The 20,332-nt window shown below is 52.1% G+C and overlaps 8 protein-coding genes across 8 annotated transcripts; 5 read left to right on the top strand and 3 right to left on the bottom strand.

The window, feature by feature from the left end:
* Nucleotides 1-149: 149 nt before the first annotated feature.
* Z519_05066 (uncharacterized protein) lies at nt 150-1,551 on the top strand (the record flags this gene model as incomplete). Its single annotated transcript, XM_016762807.1, has 7 exons — nt 150-231; nt 351-410; nt 467-583; nt 636-667; nt 721-838; nt 893-1,089; nt 1,138-1,551. 7 exons carry the CDS (start codon nt 150-152, stop codon nt 1,549-1,551), a joined length of 1,020 nt encoding a protein of 339 aa, XP_016620420.1.
* Nucleotides 1,552-2,451: 900 nt separating this feature from the next.
* Z519_05065 (uncharacterized protein) lies at nt 2,452-4,387 on the bottom strand (the record flags this gene model as incomplete). The annotated part of the gene is made up of 4 exons (XM_016762806.1): nt 2,452-2,832; nt 2,904-4,073; nt 4,161-4,270; nt 4,351-4,387. The coding sequence occupies 4 exons, from the start codon at nt 4,385-4,387 to the stop codon at nt 2,452-2,454; spliced, it is 1,698 nt and encodes a 565-aa protein (XP_016620419.1).
* Nucleotides 4,388-5,191: 804 nt separating this feature from the next.
* On the bottom strand, nt 5,192-8,692 carry Z519_05064 (uncharacterized protein; the record flags this gene model as incomplete). The annotated part of the gene is made up of 2 exons (XM_016762805.1): nt 5,192-6,116; nt 6,168-8,692. The coding sequence occupies 2 exons, from the start codon at nt 8,690-8,692 to the stop codon at nt 5,192-5,194; spliced, it is 3,450 nt and encodes a 1,149-aa protein (XP_016620418.1).
* Nucleotides 8,693-10,323: 1,631 nt separating this feature from the next.
* On the bottom strand, nt 10,324-10,791 carry Z519_05063 (uncharacterized protein; the record flags this gene model as incomplete). Its single annotated transcript, XM_016762804.1, has 3 exons — nt 10,324-10,589; nt 10,638-10,719; nt 10,768-10,791. 3 exons carry the CDS (start codon nt 10,789-10,791, stop codon nt 10,324-10,326), a joined length of 372 nt encoding a protein of 123 aa, XP_016620417.1.
* A 967-nt stretch (nt 10,792-11,758) lies between these two features.
* Z519_05062 (uncharacterized protein) lies at nt 11,759-12,838 on the top strand (the record flags this gene model as incomplete). Its single annotated transcript, XM_016762803.1, has 1 exon — nt 11,759-12,838. The coding sequence occupies one exon, from the start codon at nt 11,759-11,761 to the stop codon at nt 12,836-12,838; it is 1,080 nt and encodes a 359-aa protein (XP_016620416.1).
* A 935-nt stretch (nt 12,839-13,773) lies between these two features.
* Nucleotides 13,774-14,748, top strand: Z519_05061 (uncharacterized protein; the record flags this gene model as incomplete). The annotated part of the gene is made up of 1 exon (XM_016762802.1): nt 13,774-14,748. One exon carries the CDS (start codon nt 13,774-13,776, stop codon nt 14,746-14,748), a length of 975 nt encoding a protein of 324 aa, XP_016620415.1.
* A 408-nt stretch (nt 14,749-15,156) lies between these two features.
* Z519_05060 (uncharacterized protein) lies at nt 15,157-16,929 on the top strand (the record flags this gene model as incomplete). The annotated part of the gene is made up of 1 exon (XM_016762801.1): nt 15,157-16,929. The coding sequence occupies one exon, from the start codon at nt 15,157-15,159 to the stop codon at nt 16,927-16,929; it is 1,773 nt and encodes a 590-aa protein (XP_016620414.1).
* Nucleotides 16,930-18,263: 1,334 nt separating this feature from the next.
* Nucleotides 18,264-19,989, top strand: Z519_05059 (uncharacterized protein; the record flags this gene model as incomplete). The annotated part of the gene is made up of 2 exons (XM_016762800.1): nt 18,264-18,280; nt 18,333-19,989. 2 exons carry the CDS (start codon nt 18,264-18,266, stop codon nt 19,987-19,989), a joined length of 1,674 nt encoding a protein of 557 aa, XP_016620413.1.
* Between the last annotated feature and the right edge of the window lie 343 nt (nt 19,990-20,332).

Raw genomic sequence — 20,332 nt, 5'->3', positions numbered from 1 at the left:
AAGTCAGTCGATGTCCCCTGTTTGCACTACTGCTACTCCTGGTTGCCATCCTTAATTGTTACTTCCGCCTTCTTCCATCCCAGACACCTCCCTGATAGATGTCTTCTGCAGGCTACGATTCATCAGCAGAGCCGCCTACGCATACCGACATGTCTGCCGCCGACGACTCTGCTCCTGCTCCTACCACCAATGGGACCAGCGAGCCCACCTTGAAGGAGGCCTTCGTCAACAGTAAGGTGCGCAAGCTCATGCTCTACGTCACAGTCCAATCCAAGGAATAACCATCATCGCTAATACCCGTGGCCAGGTCTGAACCGGATCTCCTCTTACTTCCACTGACAGGTTTCCAGACGCTGCTTCAGCGGTCAACACGGTGACTGAACACCCTATCACCCAAAATATCGTCAATGGTAGGGCTCCCGCTCTGAGTACCAAACACTAGGCCCGTCGTTGATACCTCTCACAGGCCCTGTCGCGACCTCAGTCAAGGACCATGCCGCGTCCACCAAATCCGAGTTCAGCGATCTGGCCAGCGCTCGTCAACCTCCTTCGTCCACTGCTGCCAACGATACTACTTTGACACGTAGGCCAAAATTTCCCACCCCCTGAAAGATTTCTCTTCTGATTTGGAGCAGACTACCATTCCTTCTTCTACACCTTGTTGAGCGTAAGTCTCGTGATGATCACCTAAGTGGCAATGCTGGCTGACCGCATTTCCAGTGGAAGAACAAGCGAGCCACCGGCATCACCTTTGCTTCCGTCGTTGCCTTGATCTTTGCTTGTCGCTACCTTCCTATCATTCGATATGTGATCAAGATCACCTGGATGACCCTTGGTGGTATGTGTGAAAGATCCGAGCAATTTGAGGGACGACCTTTGACAATGGGAACAGTGGTCACACTTGCGGAGGCTTCGAGCAAGGCGTTGATGGGCTCTAGTGTAGCCAGCTCGCTTCGACCTCGACGATACTACAAGATACCCAAAGAGACTCTCGAAGCTTCTCTTGACGATTTAGAAAACCTCATCAACTTTTTCGTCATTGAGATGCAACGGATTATTTTCGCCGAGAACGTCCCAGTAACTGCGGCTGTAGGTGGGCTCGATACAACAATTGTGATCCGAGACTGACCGTGACAGGCTTTCCTGACTGCCTTCATAACCTACTACCTTATCAAAATCGTCCCATTTTGGGGGATGGCCTTGATTGCCAACTGCGTCGTCTTCCTCGGCCCCTTGATCTACATCGAGAACAAGGAGTTCATCGACTCCCAACTTGAGCACGCCGGAAATGTCATTGGGCAGCAGACTACCCAGATCCGTGATCTGACCGCTCAACATACCAGCAAGGGCCTTGACACGATGAAGCAATACACTGGGACATATGCTGCCAAGGCTCAAGAGATGGTCGGAAGCGCCCGCCAGAGGATCCCTTCTCCCACCACCGGCAAGGCCCCAGTCAAGGAGGGTGATTTCCCCTCGGCGCCCAAGACTGAGCTCCCAAACACTTCGGACGATTTGCTACACCGTGAGGCTGAACCCATCGTTTCCTGAAAAGCGGCCTAATTGCAGCAGCATGACGGTATGATTGCTGAGTGCGGCGAGCGGTTTGGTTTGGCTAGCAAAATCAAGTGCACGCTGGAAGACGACAACCTCATGTCAATGACAAGTGCAATGAGACGGCGATGAGCACTAATGATGAATACCTCCTAAGTTGACAAATTGGTACTGTTATGCGAATGGCGATGTTTGTTGGCTCGGGCTTCAGCGATTCTCTTCTCTAAGGGCTGGAGGAGCATAGCGGCCTAGCACGGAGAAGCTAGGGACGACGAAACAAAAGGTGACGGGCCTTTTTTTTTTTTTTTTTTTTTAACTCTCTTGTACTGTATGATAGACTGCAAGTATGATTTGGACAATCCCGAATAGCATGCTTATTGATTACAGCTTTCCTCCCTCTTGTAACTGCCTCTACCTCTGTCTCCCTGATGGAAGAACCCTGTCCCGCGGCGTTCCCAAACACGGGGGTCATCCCGAGCATTCGAGAACCCATGGATGTAGACAGACGCACGGTCCTGATACATACAACGGTCGAAAAGGTCACAGGGGAGAGGTCGCTCCATGCCACCGCACGAGCTCCATCTCTTGTCCAGGTCCCTCGTGCTGGTGTTTCAATGAGCTTGTTTTCAGGTCTCACTCTCGCTCCTGGACGTCTGGGCTTTCACTGGCAAAGGGCTCTTTCGATTTCTCGGTAACTTTCTTCGACCTCTTGAGCTGTTTCAGGGCGCAATGCGGTCTTCCTCACACTTTTTATTTCCACAGCAATGTTTCACCACTGGCTTTCCTCGGCTTCACACTTCGGCCAATTGCTTGAGATACTCTATTCATAGGTGTTTCGTGGCGCCGCTTCTGTGCGACTTTGGCGTTCTTGGTTCTTTTGCTCTTACAGCCTTGCTCTTACAGCCTTGCTCTTTCTCTCTCGTCTCTAACAACGACGCCTTTCTTCCCGCTCCTGGCCATATCCCGTAACACTCTCCTGAGAATCTTTCCGCTCGGGCTCTTTGGGATCTCGTCGACGAACTCGATCTCGGTGATCCATTTATGCCGCACCTTCTTGTCCTGCACGTATTTGATGAGCGTTTTGCCCGTTGCCCGCAGGTCGCCAGATCTCTTGGATGGTTTGAGGACGATGTAGGCTTTGGGGCGCTCGCCCGAGTAATCGTCTGCAATTCCGAGCACGGCGACATCTTCGACATCGTCATGTCCGAGGAGAAGATCTTCAAGTTCAGCGGGGGCTACACCGATTCCTTTTACTTTGATCATCTCCTTCAATCGATCCTGCAACATCATCCGTCAGCCTGCACCAAACGAGATACAACTCCAAGGAGAGGCGCGAGCCTGAGACTTACTGTGATTGTAATCAACCCTTCTTCATCGATACTGCCAATGTCGCCGGTATGCAAAAACCCATCCTGATCAAAGGTCTCCCTCGTGGCTTTCGGATTGTTAAGATAGCCCATGACAACCTGTGGGCCTCGAGCCCATATCTCTCCCGGTTCATTCAACCCACATTCTCTTCCCGTGTCCGGATCAACGATCTTCACCTCCGTGGACGCGACGATCGTGCCTACCCGGAAGGCGTATTTATAATCATATTTTTCCGGTGGATGGGCAGTAATGCACGAACACGACTCCGTCATGCCATAGCCCTGTTTGAATCCCGTCCCGGGGAATCGTTTTTTGAGGAGTTCCAGGATCTCTGCGCTCAAAGGAGCGGCGCCCGAGCTGAAGCGGCGGAGAGAGCTAAGATCGTACTTTGACAGGGTCTTTTCGTCGCGCACCATGCGGATGAGAATCGGCGGGACCAGGAGCATTTCTTCGAGTTTGTAGTCCTGGACGGTTTGAAGCATGCTGTCCATGGTGAATGCTGGCAGCATGTAGACGTTGGCGTTGAGGAGGATGGGCAGGTGCATTTGGTGCACCAGACCCGTGATGTGGAAGAGTGGCAATACCGCAAGAATGCGTCGTAAAGTGGCCGGCGAGATCTGTTGGATTTGAAGACATTGAGCGATCACATTCGAGTGTGCGATCATGACGGCTTTCGGCAAGCCCGTCGTCCCTGAGCTGAAGGAGAGGAAACCACAGACATCCTTGTTCTTCTTGCCAGGAGGAAGGCGGAACGGGTCAATCTGTCCTCGGTCTCCGTGTGAGCGACCCATCTCAAGCAAGTCCTTCATCGTTGTGAATCCTTCCATCTGTCCCTCTAACAAAAACACCCTACTCTGTGGGATTCCCGCATTCTTGGCCGCTGCGGCAGCCACCTCCATGGAACTCGGTACCGTGAATAGGAACTTGGCCTCGGCGGTCTTCAACGCGTAGGTCATTTCCTCGATGTTGTATGCCGGCGACGCACCGCTCACGACACCCCCGGCGCGTAGAATGCCGAACATCGCGCACGGGTACCATACGGTGTTAGGGGAGAAGAGAGCAACGGTCTGGCCCTGGAGCAGGCCGTAGTTTTTCACCAGGGCGGTGGAGAGGTGGGTGGTGTGCTGTCTAAGGTCGACATAGCTGAGGTGCTGTAAGGGGCCACCGAGCCCACGGGTTAGCATATATAATATATCCTTGGACGGTACTATCAAGGGGAGGAACACAACGCCCATTACCTCCTTGGTCACCGCATTAGTAAAGCCCTGGATATCTTCCGGTTTATGGTGTCGCATCGGACTATATTCAGAATCGAAAAGCCAGGTCCATACGGGCAGATGCCATGGCACTGAGCCCAGAGAGACATGTCAGTTAGCTCCAAGGTCAAGCAAGTCGGAGAAGAGACGGGAGAGACTTGGAGAGACAAACTCTCAATCGGTGGTTGTAACGACTTGAAGATAGGCATCTTGACTCCCTCTGCAAGCACTTCTGTCAAGAACGGCTAGGACCGTTCGCCGTCAACTGAGTCGAGTGGAATGAAGAGGGGAGGGGAATGGTGATCTGGCAGGTTCAGCAAACCAGCGCAAGCAAAAATAAAAAGCAGACAGAACGGTTGACTTGGAGAAAAATATTCAATGGGGATTGATTAGCGGGAGACAGAGCTCCCTATCCGAGTTCCAGCACCTTACCTAGTCCCAACTGCATCCTGGGTACACTGACTCGAGCTTCAAGACATCGCAGCCTCGGACGGAAGCGAGACAATCCTCGGCTGTTATCCAAGTGCGGAGAAGCACGAGATGTTTCGCTTCTGGCGTACTAGGTACTAACCAGAAACGGAAAGCCGAAGAGTGGGGGCGAGGCCGGCAATAAAAGGCTGAAGGCGAAAAGGGCCGAGCACGTGAGTAGCGTAGGACTTGGCACTTGGGCAGTAGGTAGAGACCGAGGTCTGGCTGTGAAGAAGGCAATGTTCATGTTCGTCTTCGTTGACCGTCGAGCCCGTATATCCAGCATCAGAAAACATGTGTGCGCCGATTCCAGATCCAAGCTCTGTACAGAACCCACGTCGACCTGCCCTCCTAGTTATTCGGTTTGGCTTCATATCCAAGGTGCCGCCCGTATTCAGTAATCTGTCCGCCAAAGATCTCTCCAAATGTGTCCTTCCGTCGAGGCCTTGATCCCTAAGCAAATGCTTTTCACTCGTAGTCATTTCCCCAAAGGAAATGAAGCAAAAACTGTTGTCGATGATGCAACTTTGTCTCAATCCATATCATCAACCACCCATCAAGCGGAAATTCTCCACACCCATGGTCGGCGTCTCGACGAGGCTGTCTCGCGGGACCCCCTCCTGCTTCCGTCTGCTGTAGAAGCTGCGACATTCATTCAACACCTGGGCCCATTCCGCTAGTGATCGTCCACTATATCGTGCTGTGCCCATTTCATGCTCTTTGGGTTTCAATGGCTTCACTTCTGCTACTCTGCCTCGAGCTCGAGTGTCGTTACTGTTTGCGCTTCCCGCGCTTCCTCCGCTTCTGCTGCTGCTGCTGCTGCCGCCATCACTGCTGTTGCCACTACTACTACTGCCCCCGCTCTCCGAGCTCCGTCGCGCCATGAGGATGCTTTGCGCGTTAGGCGGAAGTTGGGGTGCTCCCAGCATCCGGTTCTTGTTCTCTAAATTCGTTCGGCCTTGCAAGAATTCCAGGGAGAACTTGAATGAGAATGCCTGGTGTGGAGGAGTAGTCGGTCTCTTTTGTGCAGTAATGGCACTGTTCGGGCCCGGACCATCACCAGAAGTCGAGACGCCGCTATCGTCAGGGCTTCCCGGCGGTGTGACCTCTCCTGGCCGATTGTTTCCGGGGCTGCCAAATACATTCAGGCCACGGAACAAACTCCACCGTTTCCTGTTTCCTTGAGCAGGTGAATCCGCCGCTGGGATTGTGCTGAGAACGGAAGAGTGGTTTTGATAGGGCGAACTCTGAGTGACGATCGAGGCCGGCAGATACCTCTCGAAATGTGTCTTTGAGGGTGTCATGATCGGTTGACTGTCCGTGCGGATGATGACGAGGACACGGCTAGGTGCAGGTGAACAAGGGGCTGATGACGGTGGTATAACCCCTCGCATTTCAGCTTCCGCAATCAGGTATTGGTAATTCGCCCAGCATTTATTTAACCTAGCTGCCAACGTCTCCAAGATTTCCCTGCTGCGTTGTCAGTGCCCCCCACGAAGAAAATCCCAGATTCCGACTTACAAGTCCAGGTCTGACACCTGCCCATCGTATCGCGCCACCCTCCAGCACAACAGGCGGTAGAAGTAATGCCGAACCATGGGCGACCAGTGACAAAAGAGCTTTTCGAATATGTTCCCATCCAATAGCCACTCCAGGACCAATTGACGCTTTCGTCCTTCATTATGTATTAGAATGGACCAAGTACTATACAAGAATGCGATCGATCGTATCTGGGTTAGAGTGGTTAAACTCTGCAACATCTGCTTGCAGACGTCTAGCCAGAAAGGCCAGTCGAGCACTGGGGTATCGATGTATGTCTGGTGGTAACGGAACATGATGGGAAGAACTTCTTCCATGAAATCACAAATCACAAAACATGCGTCGTTATTGTACAGCGAAATTTTGACAGTCGCAGCCTTGGTGACACTGTCGAAGGACGTCAAGAACAGGTTTCGTAAAAGCGAGTGTTCAGGATCGAGGTCTCCCATGACATCTCTCAGCAACATAATCAATCGGTTTTCAGCAATCGAACGAGTTGCATTCGCAATTGTCATGGGCATCGGAGCCAGTGCATCCGGGTTGTCCATATGAGATCCAGTACCAGGTGCATAGCTTTCGATTCCAAACTGACCAGCTTGCCGATAGATCGTCGTCTCCAAAATAACCAACATTTGCGCGCACACCGGGACTAGGCCAGGAATACTCGCGCGGTCCTTCAATGGGATCTCTTCAGTTAGAAACTCAGAGACTAGAAGGTGATATTGCTTGGTGAAGACAAAGAACAAATCGCTGTTGTGGCCAGACCATCTCGTGACCCAAGGTTGAAACCAATTAATCCTTTCAGAACCGGGCGGAGTCGGACCTCGTTGCTGAAGCCGGCGCGAAAAGGATGCTTGGGATCCAACACAAAGGCTGCGGACTGGCGGCGGGAAATTCCTTGCTAGGGCATTCGAGATCAAATCAAGCTTCTCTCCATTTTCGACACCGAATTGCCTGAACAGCCGTCGTAAAGCGCTCGAGGGGAGGCACCACAACCTAACCAGCATGTCTGCCACGCCAGGGCAAAAGAAGAAGGCATAGGCACACGCTTTTCCCGCAAACGTAACCAGGCTTTGAGGAGCAGTACGTAACGACAAAATGCCGGTCACAAACTCCATTTGAGAGAGTAAGTTCTGGACGAAGATGTTACGCACATTCTGGTGAACCGAATCGACCAGGAAGTCTGCCTCTTCCGATTCGAGAGAATTCGTCGACTTGGACTTGGGGATCGAATGGCGCTGCGGGCTTTCGCCTGGGATTGAAGCGAAGCCCGGTATCCTCCATTCCGGCCGAACCATGATCCTGGTAGCGGATTCCAAAAATGCAGGCCTGTCCGTGCCAGAAATTGACTGGTTATTCGCTCCATGAAGCATCTCCAATAATCCGGTCCACCACTTGTTCAGAATGACTACTCGTCGATCTAGATCCTCGGCTCGAAGAGATTTATGAGACGGATTGTGTTCGTACTTGACAAGAAACGGGATCAGAGTCAATCGAAGCACTTTAGCTTTCTGAAGGCTCGTCTTTGCTTGGAAACCGCTGTACTCCCCGTCGAGGGTCCTAAAGGCAGTCCATAGAGGGTCTTTCCTCCGTGGTGCTTCGGCGCTGAGAGCCGCTAGGCGATCGGAGGAAAGGGAAGACGGCAGAGGGGGGACTTTGTTAAGCGACAGCCTCGATTGAGATCTTTCGTTCGACATAAAACTCCTCAGAGAAGTTGCTGAAGAGTTTCTCGACATCCGTTTGAGATTCAGGTCGCTCTTATTCCTAGTTTGTATGACGGACAGTGGTCTCTGCACGGGTGTAGGGGTTGGAGCGCGTCTATCACCGGTTGGAGTTTGTATGGCATTCTCGAGCAAGGATTCGCTCTCATCAGGGGACGTCCGCAGGGGAGGACTTGACGCCGCTGGTTCCGGGATTGCGACCGAGTTTGCAGCGATGATAAGTTTCCGCTTGCTGGGTGACCAACTTCGCTTTCTCTCTGGAGTCCTATCTCCTTGGCGGGCAGGAGATGAAGATCTCGATGACGCAGCCCATGACTTTCGGGCGATGGTCCGAAGCGTCCCTGCAACAGAGCGGCTGAGACTTCTTGGTTGTCCATCCTTATCGGCGTTCGTGGTACTCGGCTCACGCAGCTGGGGCTCATCATCATCCGGCGACAAGGAGAAGCGAGCACTGGCCAACATTTTCCTCTTTGCTTTTCTGGAAACCCGGCGGAACAGTTCCAAGTTCGCCGAATGTGTGCTTTCATTAACCTTGACTTTAGGATCAGAGGGAAGGGAAATGATGTGTTCAGAGAAGGTACGTTTGATCGTAGAAGAATCAGAATGCTCTGTTTCCAACGCAGGCAAGTAAGTGAAGCTGGCTGAGCGCACCAGGTCCCTGGGAGGACCAGGTTCAAAGGACTCCGAAGAAGACATGGCAGCGGCCGGATGAATGGGTAGAGGAGCCAGAGCGTGAACAGGGAGGGCGGGAAGAATCTGTCCTTCGACATGTGCAGCCATGGCCATGATTGCGGCGTGCCAAAGCTGAACCGACTCTAGGCACTTGTGTCGCTGCGGTTACGCCAAAGCAAAAGATGTGAGCTTTTTCCTAGTCCTCGCCATTAGGTTCGACACAACAGAGGAGGAGCATCGATCTGAGACGAGAGGGACAACAGGTTCAGCCAGCCGGGAAGAGCGGATCGGTAGACGCTATTGAAGGGGCTGGAGGTGGGAGGAACAGTGTGGTATCCAATATACAAGAGTCAAAGATCTAAGAATTAATGACGGCAAGAATAAGAAGATTGGGAAAGGACATGAACGAAGGACAATATGAGCAATATGGGCAGAGTGAAGGACAAACGATGGGACAACGAAGCAAACAAGGAGCAGTACGTATCAGTTGGAACAGTGGAAATCAAGATTGTGTCAGTCTTTCAGGCTCAGGGCGCACGTCGCAAGCCGCATGTTTGGAGGTCGCAGGCGGAGGATTAGGATCAGTGGTGGTGGAGCGCCTTGGCCCTTTAGGGTGTCTGAATGGTCCAGCGAGGAGCCTGAAGAGAGACAGTCGGCGTCATCAAACCCCGATGGGCCTGGACTGCAGCCCCCCAGCCCGCCACCCCTAGCGGCTATGGTGCTTCTTGGGTGTCTCTTGGATGCCTCTTGCATAGCCTGTTTTCGCTTCCTCGACGCCCGCCCGCAATCAGCTCGACAAAACTGGGTTATCGTTGAGGTTGACACCAATAGTGCCCTGTCGAATCGCATCATCGTAGGAAGATATTCCATTTTCTTTTTCCGTCTGATGCATATTATCCACTCTATGATAGGAGCATTAACTAGGTCCGGACTTTATCCCCATCTGGCCGAATGGACCACCCCATATACTACCCATATAATATCCCCCTGGTACCAGCCTAGCTGGCGGTCCTCCGCACATTCCCGCCGTCGCTCTGGCATATGTAACACATCTAGGTTGCCCATTGGCCCAGATCTCAATCACGGAATGCTTACTCGGTATGCCGCAGCTGTCAAGTCGGTCTACCTTATCGTCACCACGGATTACGTAGATATCAGGCACCTTGCCCGGCCGCTACTGCAACCTCTATCCGCTGTGAGTGGTCTTGAAGCTGGAGTGTCAGATTTTGTGGGGTACAAAAACTTGTGGGATGCCTTGGAGCATTGCCGTCGGACATGAACGTGATTGCCTTCGGAAGGTAGAGGGTGGAAGAGACACGGATTCTATGCTGGCAATAAGTTGGCGCCGCGGACGTTAGCAATCCATCATGGAAGTTCGATCCTTGCTCTGCTGCTCTCTCCTACCAACATGAAGCATGACAACGATCGAGCCATTCTGGATGGTTGGAAGCGGGAACTGGAACGGCACAATCAATCTTACAGAAAACTGCAGAGTCCCACTGCGAACCTGCTCTTTCACATTTGCCAAATCCTTCCGATAGTCGGGCTCACGTTCAAACTTCTGGAAATGTAAAACTCTTATTGGAACGCGGTGTGTAAACGGGCTGGATTCTGCATAGCGTCTGGGTTCCGTTGTGCAGCAGAACTGAATTGACCACTCCCTGAAAACCGAGTAGCTCCCAATGTTTTATGTCATGTCCTGACTGATTTTACAAACGATTTTATCAAGACCCTTTCCGACGACATCAATGGTGTGCAGGTTCATCTTCCTCCTCAATGTCCTCGAAAAAGTCTTCTTCAGGCTGTGTCTCTCCTGCTGCAGCCTGTCCTTCAATCTCAACAACCTGGTCTTCGTATTCCTTCATTTCGCTTGCAAGATTGGTCTCTTCTGGTGACTTGGGCACGGCAGGAGGTGTGAATTTTTGAACGTGTCCCTCGGCATCCGAGGCTTTTTGTGGCGGGGGCTTGTACGCTCGTAGTTCTTTCAGGTACAGGTCTTGAATCAAGTCCGCTGTGGCTTATGAGTAGGTTTCTTGAAGCAAGGAGAAGGTGTACTGACGCATCCTCGAGACGGGGGCAGCGACAAAGCTTCGGCGAGAAGCTAGCAGCGTTCTAGGGCTCATCCGAGCACAGAGACGGGTCTAAATCACCGGTCAACAGCAGTAGGAGCGCCTGGATAAGACACTTACACTGGTCCTGAGAGCCTGCGCCATTGCTGAGATTTGACAAAGGTACAATGAGATCCTCCGTCTGTGTGAAGAAGCTCTCATCGACAACGATCAAAGAGTAGCTTCTCAAGAAGGACTAACTGCATTCGGTTTAATGCCAACACAAATCTGTCGCTCAACCACGTGATCAAATTTAGGCGCTGACTTAAGGCCTTTCTGATTCCCAACGTGCGCCTCAGTCAGAGATTTCTACCACCTTCTCTCCACCATCCCGCCATCTACTTGGTACATATCGCAGAGACCGTCAAGAATTCGCCTCTGTCATCGTCGCTTCATCACAGAACGCATTTTTGACGCTCTTGCGCAACTTTAACGATCCGCTGACAACGACTCTTCGTGTTCGAAAACCCCTCGGCTTTCCTTGACTCACGAGACCTTCGCTGGTTGAACGGTCAAAGTCAGATCCACGTTTCGTTGACGCCTGCGCTGTATCTAAAAACAACTGCGATAACCTCTTCCCCGTCATCGACTTTGCGCGAGAAAGGTACATCACTTTAGATAGTTGACAAGAACATCATTTGGCTTCAGCGTTTGGGTTGTCTCATTCACTTGTTGATGACCTGACTGACACCTGCCTCGTCCAGTGTACGACGGTCCACGACCTCCAAGTCTGCGTCTACACTACCTATCCGCTCGTTCTAATACAATAATATTTTCAAAGTCCATTCCTATCGGTTTCATGACCGCCTTCCCTACCTTCCTCCTGTGAAAGCAGCCGGTCAGGTGTAGGGAGTCCTACAGTCTGTTGGGACAGAATTCGGCCCCACCGGCCTTGTCCTTGATTACCGCCAAACTGTATTCGCCGCTGTTCGTCAAGACCTTCGCAAATAACCACAACCTGCGGACAACTTACAAGGGGATCAAGCGACGACAAACCCAGCGCCTGCAGGGGAGACTCGTTGGTCGTGTGATAAAGAGTATTCTGAAACCGCCCGGGCCCAAGCCAGACAAGATGTCGACCGCGGGCGTCGAGAACCAACCTCCAGAAGCGCCAGCATGGCGCGAAAACCTCAATACTCATCTCATCTGTCCCGATTGCAAGCAGGTGCCTCCTGATTTGATTGAAGAAAATGCCGATACCATTTGTGCCAATTGTGGAATGGTCCTTGCTGAGCGCTTGGTCAGCTACGAGTCCGAGTGGCGTACCTTCAACTCTGACGAAGGCAAAGGCGAAGATCCCAACCGTGTCGGTGAAGCTGACAATGAGTTGTTCCTCACCAACAATGCCGGTACGATGATTGGTGGCGGCGGACCTAACGTATCGAAGGAGACACGGAAGCTCAAGAAGGCGCAGGCCATGCAACAGGAGAACAAGGCGGACAAGGCTCTGCAGACCGCCTATGCCCAAATCGAGGCTTGGGGCGAGAAGGCCAAGCTCACTGCTACCATCAAGACTACCGCAAAAATGTACTTCAAGCGGGTCTACGAAGCGAATGCCCTCCGTGGTAAGCAGACAGAGGTCATTCTGGCTGGATGCCTCTTCATTGCGTGTCGTCAACATCAGGCGCCGCGGTCCTTCAGTGAGATCTTCGGGTTGACATCAGTCCCCAAGAAGGAGATCGGACGAGCATACAAAAACCTGGAGAAGTTCCTCACCAAGTCGTCCAATGAGAGTATCCAGGCCATTGAGGAAAGCGGCGGGATTGCGAATCGTAATCTGCTGGGTTTCAAGAGCACCCAGTCAACCAAGCCTGAAGACCTCTGTGACCGGTACTGCAATATGGTCGGACTGCCTTTTCGAGTATCGACTATTGCACGAGAGCTTGCTCAGAAGATACCTACTGTCGAAGGTTTGGCTGGGCGAAGTCCGTTATCCAATGCTGCTGCATGCACCTATTTTGCTAGTCACCTGCTAGGGTTTGGGAAGTCCACGAAACAAATCAGCGAAGTTGCTGGTGTGAGTGACGCGACTATTAAGCACGCCTACAGATATCTTCTTCAGGCAAAGGACTCCTTGGTTGAGCCCAGCTGGCTTGGTGAGCAAGGAAACGCCGGCGGGTTCGGCGACCTCAAGAATCTCCCCGGTGCTTGATGTGCTCCACACAATGGCATAACGCTCGATGTTGGACGGTTTGATGGATGGCCACGAAGCAGATGTAATCAACAAAGGTCGATTTTGCATGGGAAGCGATTGTGCGCAGACGGGCGCTCACAAAAAGTCAGGTGTCATTGTAACGGCGGCTGGGGCGTCGGCATGGACGAAATGGGTGGCTTTGGTGCTTCATGATTCATTGTTACCGTTATGATGCTTTCCTTATAGGCATTTGTAATGCCAACAGGACTCGGCATGGCGTTGGTTGAGGGGGAGATACCCACCACACTGGGAAGTACAGTCGTGTGTGTAATGCTAGAGCCAATTGGCAAAAATGAGCACCGGTTAAAAATAAAATCTATTAAGGCTGATGTTTCCGTCATCACTGTGCCCGCTGTGTCTGGTCTCTGGCTGCAACATTACGAATAGATGCAACAAGTCCGCCAATCTCTACGCCCCACCCAATCAACAACGCTACCTGAGAGCATCTCTAGCCATCTCAGCGGTCAAGAGTCAATCTTTCGACTAGTCCCCACACCACAAGGCCCCACGGTCGGTTCCTGCACTGATGACTATCTGCTCCATCCAGATCCTGGGGTCACTATCTGTCTTGGCGCTTTTTGACGCCGCTCGATCGACAAATAAGTTGACCACAAGGGCGTAAAAGTAAGCCACAGAAGCCGCAGGGCGCGAGCTGTTGCTGATCAGTATTGTTCTCTGGGGAAACACATCGGGAGAGGATATAGTAGGTGGCCGCCTTGGTGTGAGGTTTGGCTGACTATCCTCTGTTTGAATCGAGCGCATTTCGAAAGCCTTCGTCTGGTGGCCTCTTAACAACGACAATGTCCGTTCCATCCCATCTTACATGCCACTGCGGCCTCGTCTACGAACCCTCTTCTCTCCTCGCGAATTTATCTATGCCTAATGACTCCATTATGTGCCACTGCAACGTATGCCGACATACAACGGGATCGCTAGGTGCATGGTATGTGACACTCACTGGGGCGCCCAGTGAAAAGTCACTCACATGCACCACTGCCTACAAGTCTTCCGAGAAATATACCCGGTATTTCTGCAAGAAATGCGGCTGCAACGTCTTCGTTCGCTCTGAAAGGGATGGGAGATGGTTGGCTTGTGCTGGCATCTTAGAGAGAAGCGAGGAGGGTATAGGCGAAGGGAGTCATGTGAAAGGAAAGGGAAATGTCACAAATATCATGTGCCACTGGTACCTCGGCGACGCAGCGGATGGTGGCATCGCGCCATTCCTCACGAAGCTCGGCGACCGCAATGTCCCCTGCTATAGGACCGAGCCAAGCATCGAAGACAATGGTCCCTTGAAGGAGGGCGACCTTCTACAACTCCAGGAGACGTCGCTGACTCGGCCGTCCTCATCGCCCAGTAAAGGCCAAATGATTAAAGTCTCTTGCCACTGCGGTGGGTGTCAACTCCTCATTGCCTCACCGCCGTATACTTCCACCAGTGAAGGGTGGTTTGTACCTAAAAAGGATCGCGGCAAATACTACGCTCGCCTCTGCTGCTGTCGGTCTTGCCGCCTGACATTAGGCTTCACCCTGCAGCCATGGACGTACATACCTCCATCACAATTCTTCACCCTGGACAATGAACCAATCGTTTTCGGGCCCCTGACAAAAGAAACGAGACAGATTGACAAGCTCAGCCACTATCAATCCTCGGAGTTTGTGGTACGGAGTTTCTGCTCTGTATGCGGGGCGACAATCTTCTACCAGAGTTTTGAGAGACCATATATCATTGATCTGAGTGTTGGTGTTTTGAGGTCGAAGATGGGAAATACGATGGCTGGGGAGTGGTTGGATTGGGATAGGGAGATTGTGAGCAAGAGGGATGAGGCTATTGATGAAGCGTTAGTAGAGGCCTGGCTTAGGAAATAAGTCTGCAAATGATCCTCCGTACACGCATATATGTTAATGTTTGAGACATAATGATAATCATCAGTGAGAAGTATGGGGTAGATAATTAATGCGAATTATGTGAAGCATGAAGATAATATGTTGACCCTCAGCCTTGCGGACGATGACCTTGGATGGCCAAATGGCGAGGGAGTAGACTCGGATAAATCTTGCGAATGCTTGGCATTTTTACAACGTTGGTCTCCTACTTCGTTTTCTTGTGATCCCATGGTGATCACCATTTCGATATCGTTCCTGCGATCACCTCCTGGCGATGTTTTCACTGCCATTGCACTTTTATCAGGGCATATCGAAGTAACAAATCTGCGCTACTCAGTGTGCCACGTATTCGTTTTGCAGAAATAGTCTTCGAGACAACACCTTTTCACCATGGCTGCCGCTGTGAAGCCGACAAAGAATCAGCTTAAGCGAGCAAAGAAGAAGGCCGAGAAGGAGAAGAAAAAGGTATACTTGTTCTCTTGTAAACCTGTACACAAGATTAACAACATGCAGGCTGGCAACGAACAAACCCCTGACACCGATGGAAATACCACCAAACCTGAGCCAAGAGAAGAGCCACCCGAAGCACCGAATGGCGGAAAGACTAGATCTGAAGAAGCGCGCAATGGCGGCCCCATAAGTGAGCCCCTCATCGTCGACGAGGAGAATCCTCTGTTCGACATGTATAAAGACGTCATGGGAAAATTCGAAGAGGTGGATAAGGAAGGTCCCGCGCTGAAGGAGCCAGAGAAGCCTGAAGTGTATTATGACGACGATGATGATATTCCAGATGAAGATGAGGAGAATTCAGTGCCAAAAATCTCAAAGAAAAAGAAGAAAGAGATGACAAAGCTGTCTGTGGCAGAACTGAAGGCTCTTGTCAAAAAGCCTGAGATGGTGGAATGGACAGACACCTCGGCACCCGATCCGAAGTTGTTAGTCCACATCAAGTCATATCGAAACGTTGTTCCTGTGCCGAGCCACTGGTCGCTTAAGAGAGAGTATCTGTCTTCCAAACGGGGTATCGAAAAGCCGCCTTTCGCGCTGCCGAAATTTATCCAAGAAACCGGTATCGCAGAAATGCGAGACGCGATTTTGGAGAAGCAGGAAAACGCCACATTGAAGCAGAAACAACGTGAGCGAGTACAGGGAAAGACAGGCAAACTTGATATTGATTACCAGAAACTATACGACGCGTTCTTCAGGTTCCAGACCAAACCAGAGTTGACTAGGTATGGCGAGGTCTATTACGAGGGCAAGGAGTTTGAAACGAATCTACGACACCTGCGACCCGGGGAATTGTCTGATGAATTGAAGGAGGCGCTCAACATGCCCCCTGGTGCACCTCCTCCGTGGTTGATCAATATGCAGAGATACGGACCCCCCCCTTCGTATCCTGCCCTGAAAGTCCCTGGAGTGAATGCTCCTCCCCCACCCGGCGCAAGTTGGGGATTCGCACCTGGACAATGGGGCAAACCACCCGTTGATGAAGCAACCAACAGACCTCTATACGGTGGCGACATCTTCGGCGTACTACAACAGCAACAGAACGCCCAGCAAGGCGAACCCGTCGAGAAAGAACTGTGGGGTGAGTTACAAGAACAAGAAGAATCAGAGGAGGAGGAGGAAGAGGAGGAGGAAGACGAAGAAGAAATCGATGGTGGGTTAGAGGCTTCAACTGGTCTGGAAACACCCAGCGGCATGACCTCTGCCGTGCCCACTGAGATTGGTGGCACGGAAACCGTCTCCGAGTTCGACTTACGCAAACGCCGTGGCACGGAAACCGAAGAGTCATCTCACCCACGGTCCGCATATCAAGTCATTCCGGAACGCCAGTCTCGTGTCGAGGGTTTCTTCGGTGGCGACCGTGTCTACGATTTAAAGGCCGCTCAACAGCAAGCCGCCGCTAACATCCCTGTCCTCGGGCAAGATGATACCTCTCGGAAACGCAAGAAGCCTGGCGATGTGGATGTGTCAATGGACCCGGATGCTCTTGCTGCACACGATGGAATGGATAAAGAAGAACTGCGCCGGGCGTACGAGCAGGGTCGTAGAGCGGAGCAGAATCCAAATTGGGATTTCCAGGAAGATTTGTCCGAGATGATTGCGACAGAATCAAGGAAGAGGCAGAAGAGGGATGAAGAGAGGAGAGGAAAGAGATGATTGAGAGGCAGGTACACCACCATCGAAGATCATGTCCTCAATCGTGACAGTGAGCGCATGAGATGATATTCTCGTGTCGTTTCTTGACAGGTCGGTCTTTTCACCGTATGTTGGACAAATTGTCTCCCGCCGGCGGTCGATCAAAGAGGTTTCGCGACGGGACGTTCAAGCAAAACCACCCTCAAATGCCTCAGCCGGCTTCTTTCGTGCCTTTGCTTCGAAGCCATACCTCGAATGCATGGCGTGTTTGTCATTGTTTGCGAGTTTTTTCCCAAGCGCCTTCGACCTGAGCAGTCAACCCAGACTAGGGGTAGCACAACAGGACAAGGGAGTGCTCAAGTGGTCGACGTTCTCGCAAAGGTGGTTAAACAGAATTGCCGGACTGCGGTTGGTAAGGCAACACGATGCATTTAAAGGCAACAAAACATTTTGGCACTGTATACGACTCTTGGTCAGCCCGTTGCAGCGGAAGACTATATACCCCAAGGGACAGCCACCACCAAGACGCGTGCATACCTTGGTCACCCTCCGTCGAGACCCACTCTTCAGCACTAGCCAAGAAACATATGTATGTTGCGCGTCTTACGTCCTACCGTCGCTCGTCCCTACAAGAATATTAGTGTGATTCTTCGGTCCACTTATTTGCTTCCAGCGATTCGGAATCCACTCTAACCGCCAACATTTGAACCAGGCTACATTTTGAGCTGAGGCTCTGGGAGATTGTTGGAAGATGGCCACCACTGGACGCTCTGGCTTGACGATGCAGGGTCCTGAATGCGGCGATAGATAAACTACTTTGAATTGTTTCAGCTGTGCCAGTGTTTGTTTCCCGACCTGATGTCCCGCAGACCACGAGTTGATGGGGCGCATCGCGCTGGAGTTTGGGGCCAGCTAGTGCGAGTGCATTCCGTATCGCCAGGGGTAGCGTCTGACCTCAGTGACAAAACCAAAGGGATCGAGAAAAATCAGCACTTCTAAATACTGTACATAGCTACAATCAGAAGACTATTGGAGAAGCAAGAGCATCAGCTGTGTTCATCAGCAGCATTCTAAGGACGGAGTACCTTGAGATGAAAAGTGCCACTAGTGAGTTGGAGAAAACTGCTGGAGCCTTGTGCTGCGAGGCTGAAGGCTTGGCATATATTTTCAGGATCCAGCGAGCCAGGAACGCATCCAGTAGTGAAATCGCCTCCAAGCTACTTGGTGAGTTGGCAATCTTCCGTGCCACAACCCCATCATGTGCGAAACTATGTACCGCCAGTTCAAAGTGAGGTGAATCTTAGTAGGCGGCATTTCGCGCTCACTTCTTGTTGACCTCGCTACTGACTGTCCTCATGGACCGCTACCGGGGGTACGTTCATCTTCTCCGCAGTCCTGACTTCGAGATAACTGACTCCTGTCAGGTCCCGGCGATCGCCCGCGCCTCGCGACAGACAACATCGAGAACGAGACCCCCATCCAGACGTTGAATATTTTGGCGAAGGTGAAAGCTACAGGCCCGGTGGCTCAGGAGGCGACAATTCGTACAGACCTCCAAATCGTGATCGGGAGCGTGACCGCGATCGCTTTATTGCAGACACATGGACGGCTGACAGAAGAGAGGCGCGGCGGGATGAGCGAAGAGATGACATTGATTCCTACGTCCCAGCGACGAGTGCACGAGCAACTAGACCGCGCAGTCGATCCCCAGTCTTTCGCCGACGTTCACGGACACCACCAAATAGAAGAGAAGATTTATTCGCAAACAGACGATCACCCCCTCGCCGTTATTCCCCCCGAAGATCGCCACCGAGAAGGAGATCTAGGTCACCACCTGGTGGGAGAACTCGTAGTCCACCAGACTCGAAGAGATACAGAGATTTCTCCCCCGATCCTGGGCGACGCTCTCCGAAACGCGAACGACGGTTTTCCCCCGAACGAAGCCGATTTGATCGTGATCGATCACCTATCAGAGGTTCACCAAGAGGTGAGAGTTACAGACCTAGGTCAAGAACGCCCCCACGTCGGAGGCAACCTGACAACTGGGTGAGACGGTCTCTCTCGCCGAGAGATTCTGGTGTAGCATCGCACAACACTTCACGAAGGTCGTCTCCCCCTGTTCATCCAGACCGGGCAAGCTTGGCAGGCTCTCAGCCGAGATCACCAGCACATCCTACTCGAGATCATTACGACAATGCCGACTCGGCAAGCTTTCGAGGCAGATCACCTGCTCCTCGTTCAGTCGCAGATGGAGATCAACGGTCTCGAGAAACCGATGTGAATACGCCGCGGGACGAGGTGCAGATGAATGGCGAGATCCGACAACCACCCTCTGGTCCCAGCAGTTATCGAAACGGTATCTACGAGCGACCACCACCCACAGGTCCATCACGCAGTTTCAGTCAACCAATCCAGTCCCCACCTACCGGGCCTGCGGCATCAATGTCCATGTCTGCTCACAATCGTGGCGGAGGCGCCTCTGCACTTAATGCCCCTACCAGACCTCGCGGTGCCGTCGGTAGATTCGATGGTCCACCATCTCGAGATTTCTCGGGTCCTCCAATTCGTGGTCGGGGTGGCTTACCATTCAGAGGCCCAGCTCCCTACGGACCAAGAGGGGGAGGTTACGGGCGCGGAGGCGACTTTGGCACAAGCACCCGCGGTGACTATGGTGGAGGGGTCGCTTACCGCGGCGGGTTTGGACGAGGCGGCCCTGCCGGAGGCGAGCCCACATTCCCGTTCCGCGGCAACAATAGCACCAGTACGACATACCCTCGTACACAGCGCTTCAATACCGTTCAACAACACCTCGCAACTAACGAGAAGATCGTGCCGGGGGGCAAACTGCTTCCCACAGGCCTGCCCCCTGACCAGGAGAAGCGGATCAAGATGCTCGAAGCAGAAGCCGAACGAATGCGGACCGAGATCGCCGAGAAACAAAAACTCAAGCGCGAAGTGCTGAATGAGTGGGATGTAAGGGAAAGAGAGAGTGAGAGAGAGTCGTTGCGTAGTGACCTCGCAGAACAGCATTTGCAGCAGCTGATGGAAGGGGAAGATGGAATCGGAAGAGCAGCGTTCTAGGGAATCTTACCTGGTTGATTGGGTGATCTATGGCGGCTCCGGTCTAAAGGGACTGAGGACAGTCCCTCGAGGAGCACAATTTGCGCCGTCTTTCTTCCTCATCAAGCAGCCCTCTGTCCTACGAAAGAAGTCCTGGGAAGGAGAATGAATTTGAGCGGGCGCGCATGTCATTGAATCATATCATTTCACCAAAAAGCATGACACAGGATGGACAGGGATGACACTACAGATGAAGACTTGTACTCGAACTTGATGCCGGAATACTAGCAAAAAGGAAATTGGAATGGATACTTGGATAAGAAAAGGCGTGCGCGCCAAGGAGAGCTCTCTTCTCTTTTGCTTT

This window comes from Cladophialophora bantiana, assembly GCF_000835475.1.
Source record: "Cladophialophora bantiana CBS 173.52 unplaced genomic scaffold supercont1.7, whole genome shotgun sequence".
Taxonomy (NCBI): Eukaryota; Fungi; Ascomycota; class Eurotiomycetes; order Chaetothyriales; family Herpotrichiellaceae; genus Cladophialophora; species Cladophialophora bantiana.
This window is presented reverse-complemented; position numbering and strand designations above follow the sequence as displayed.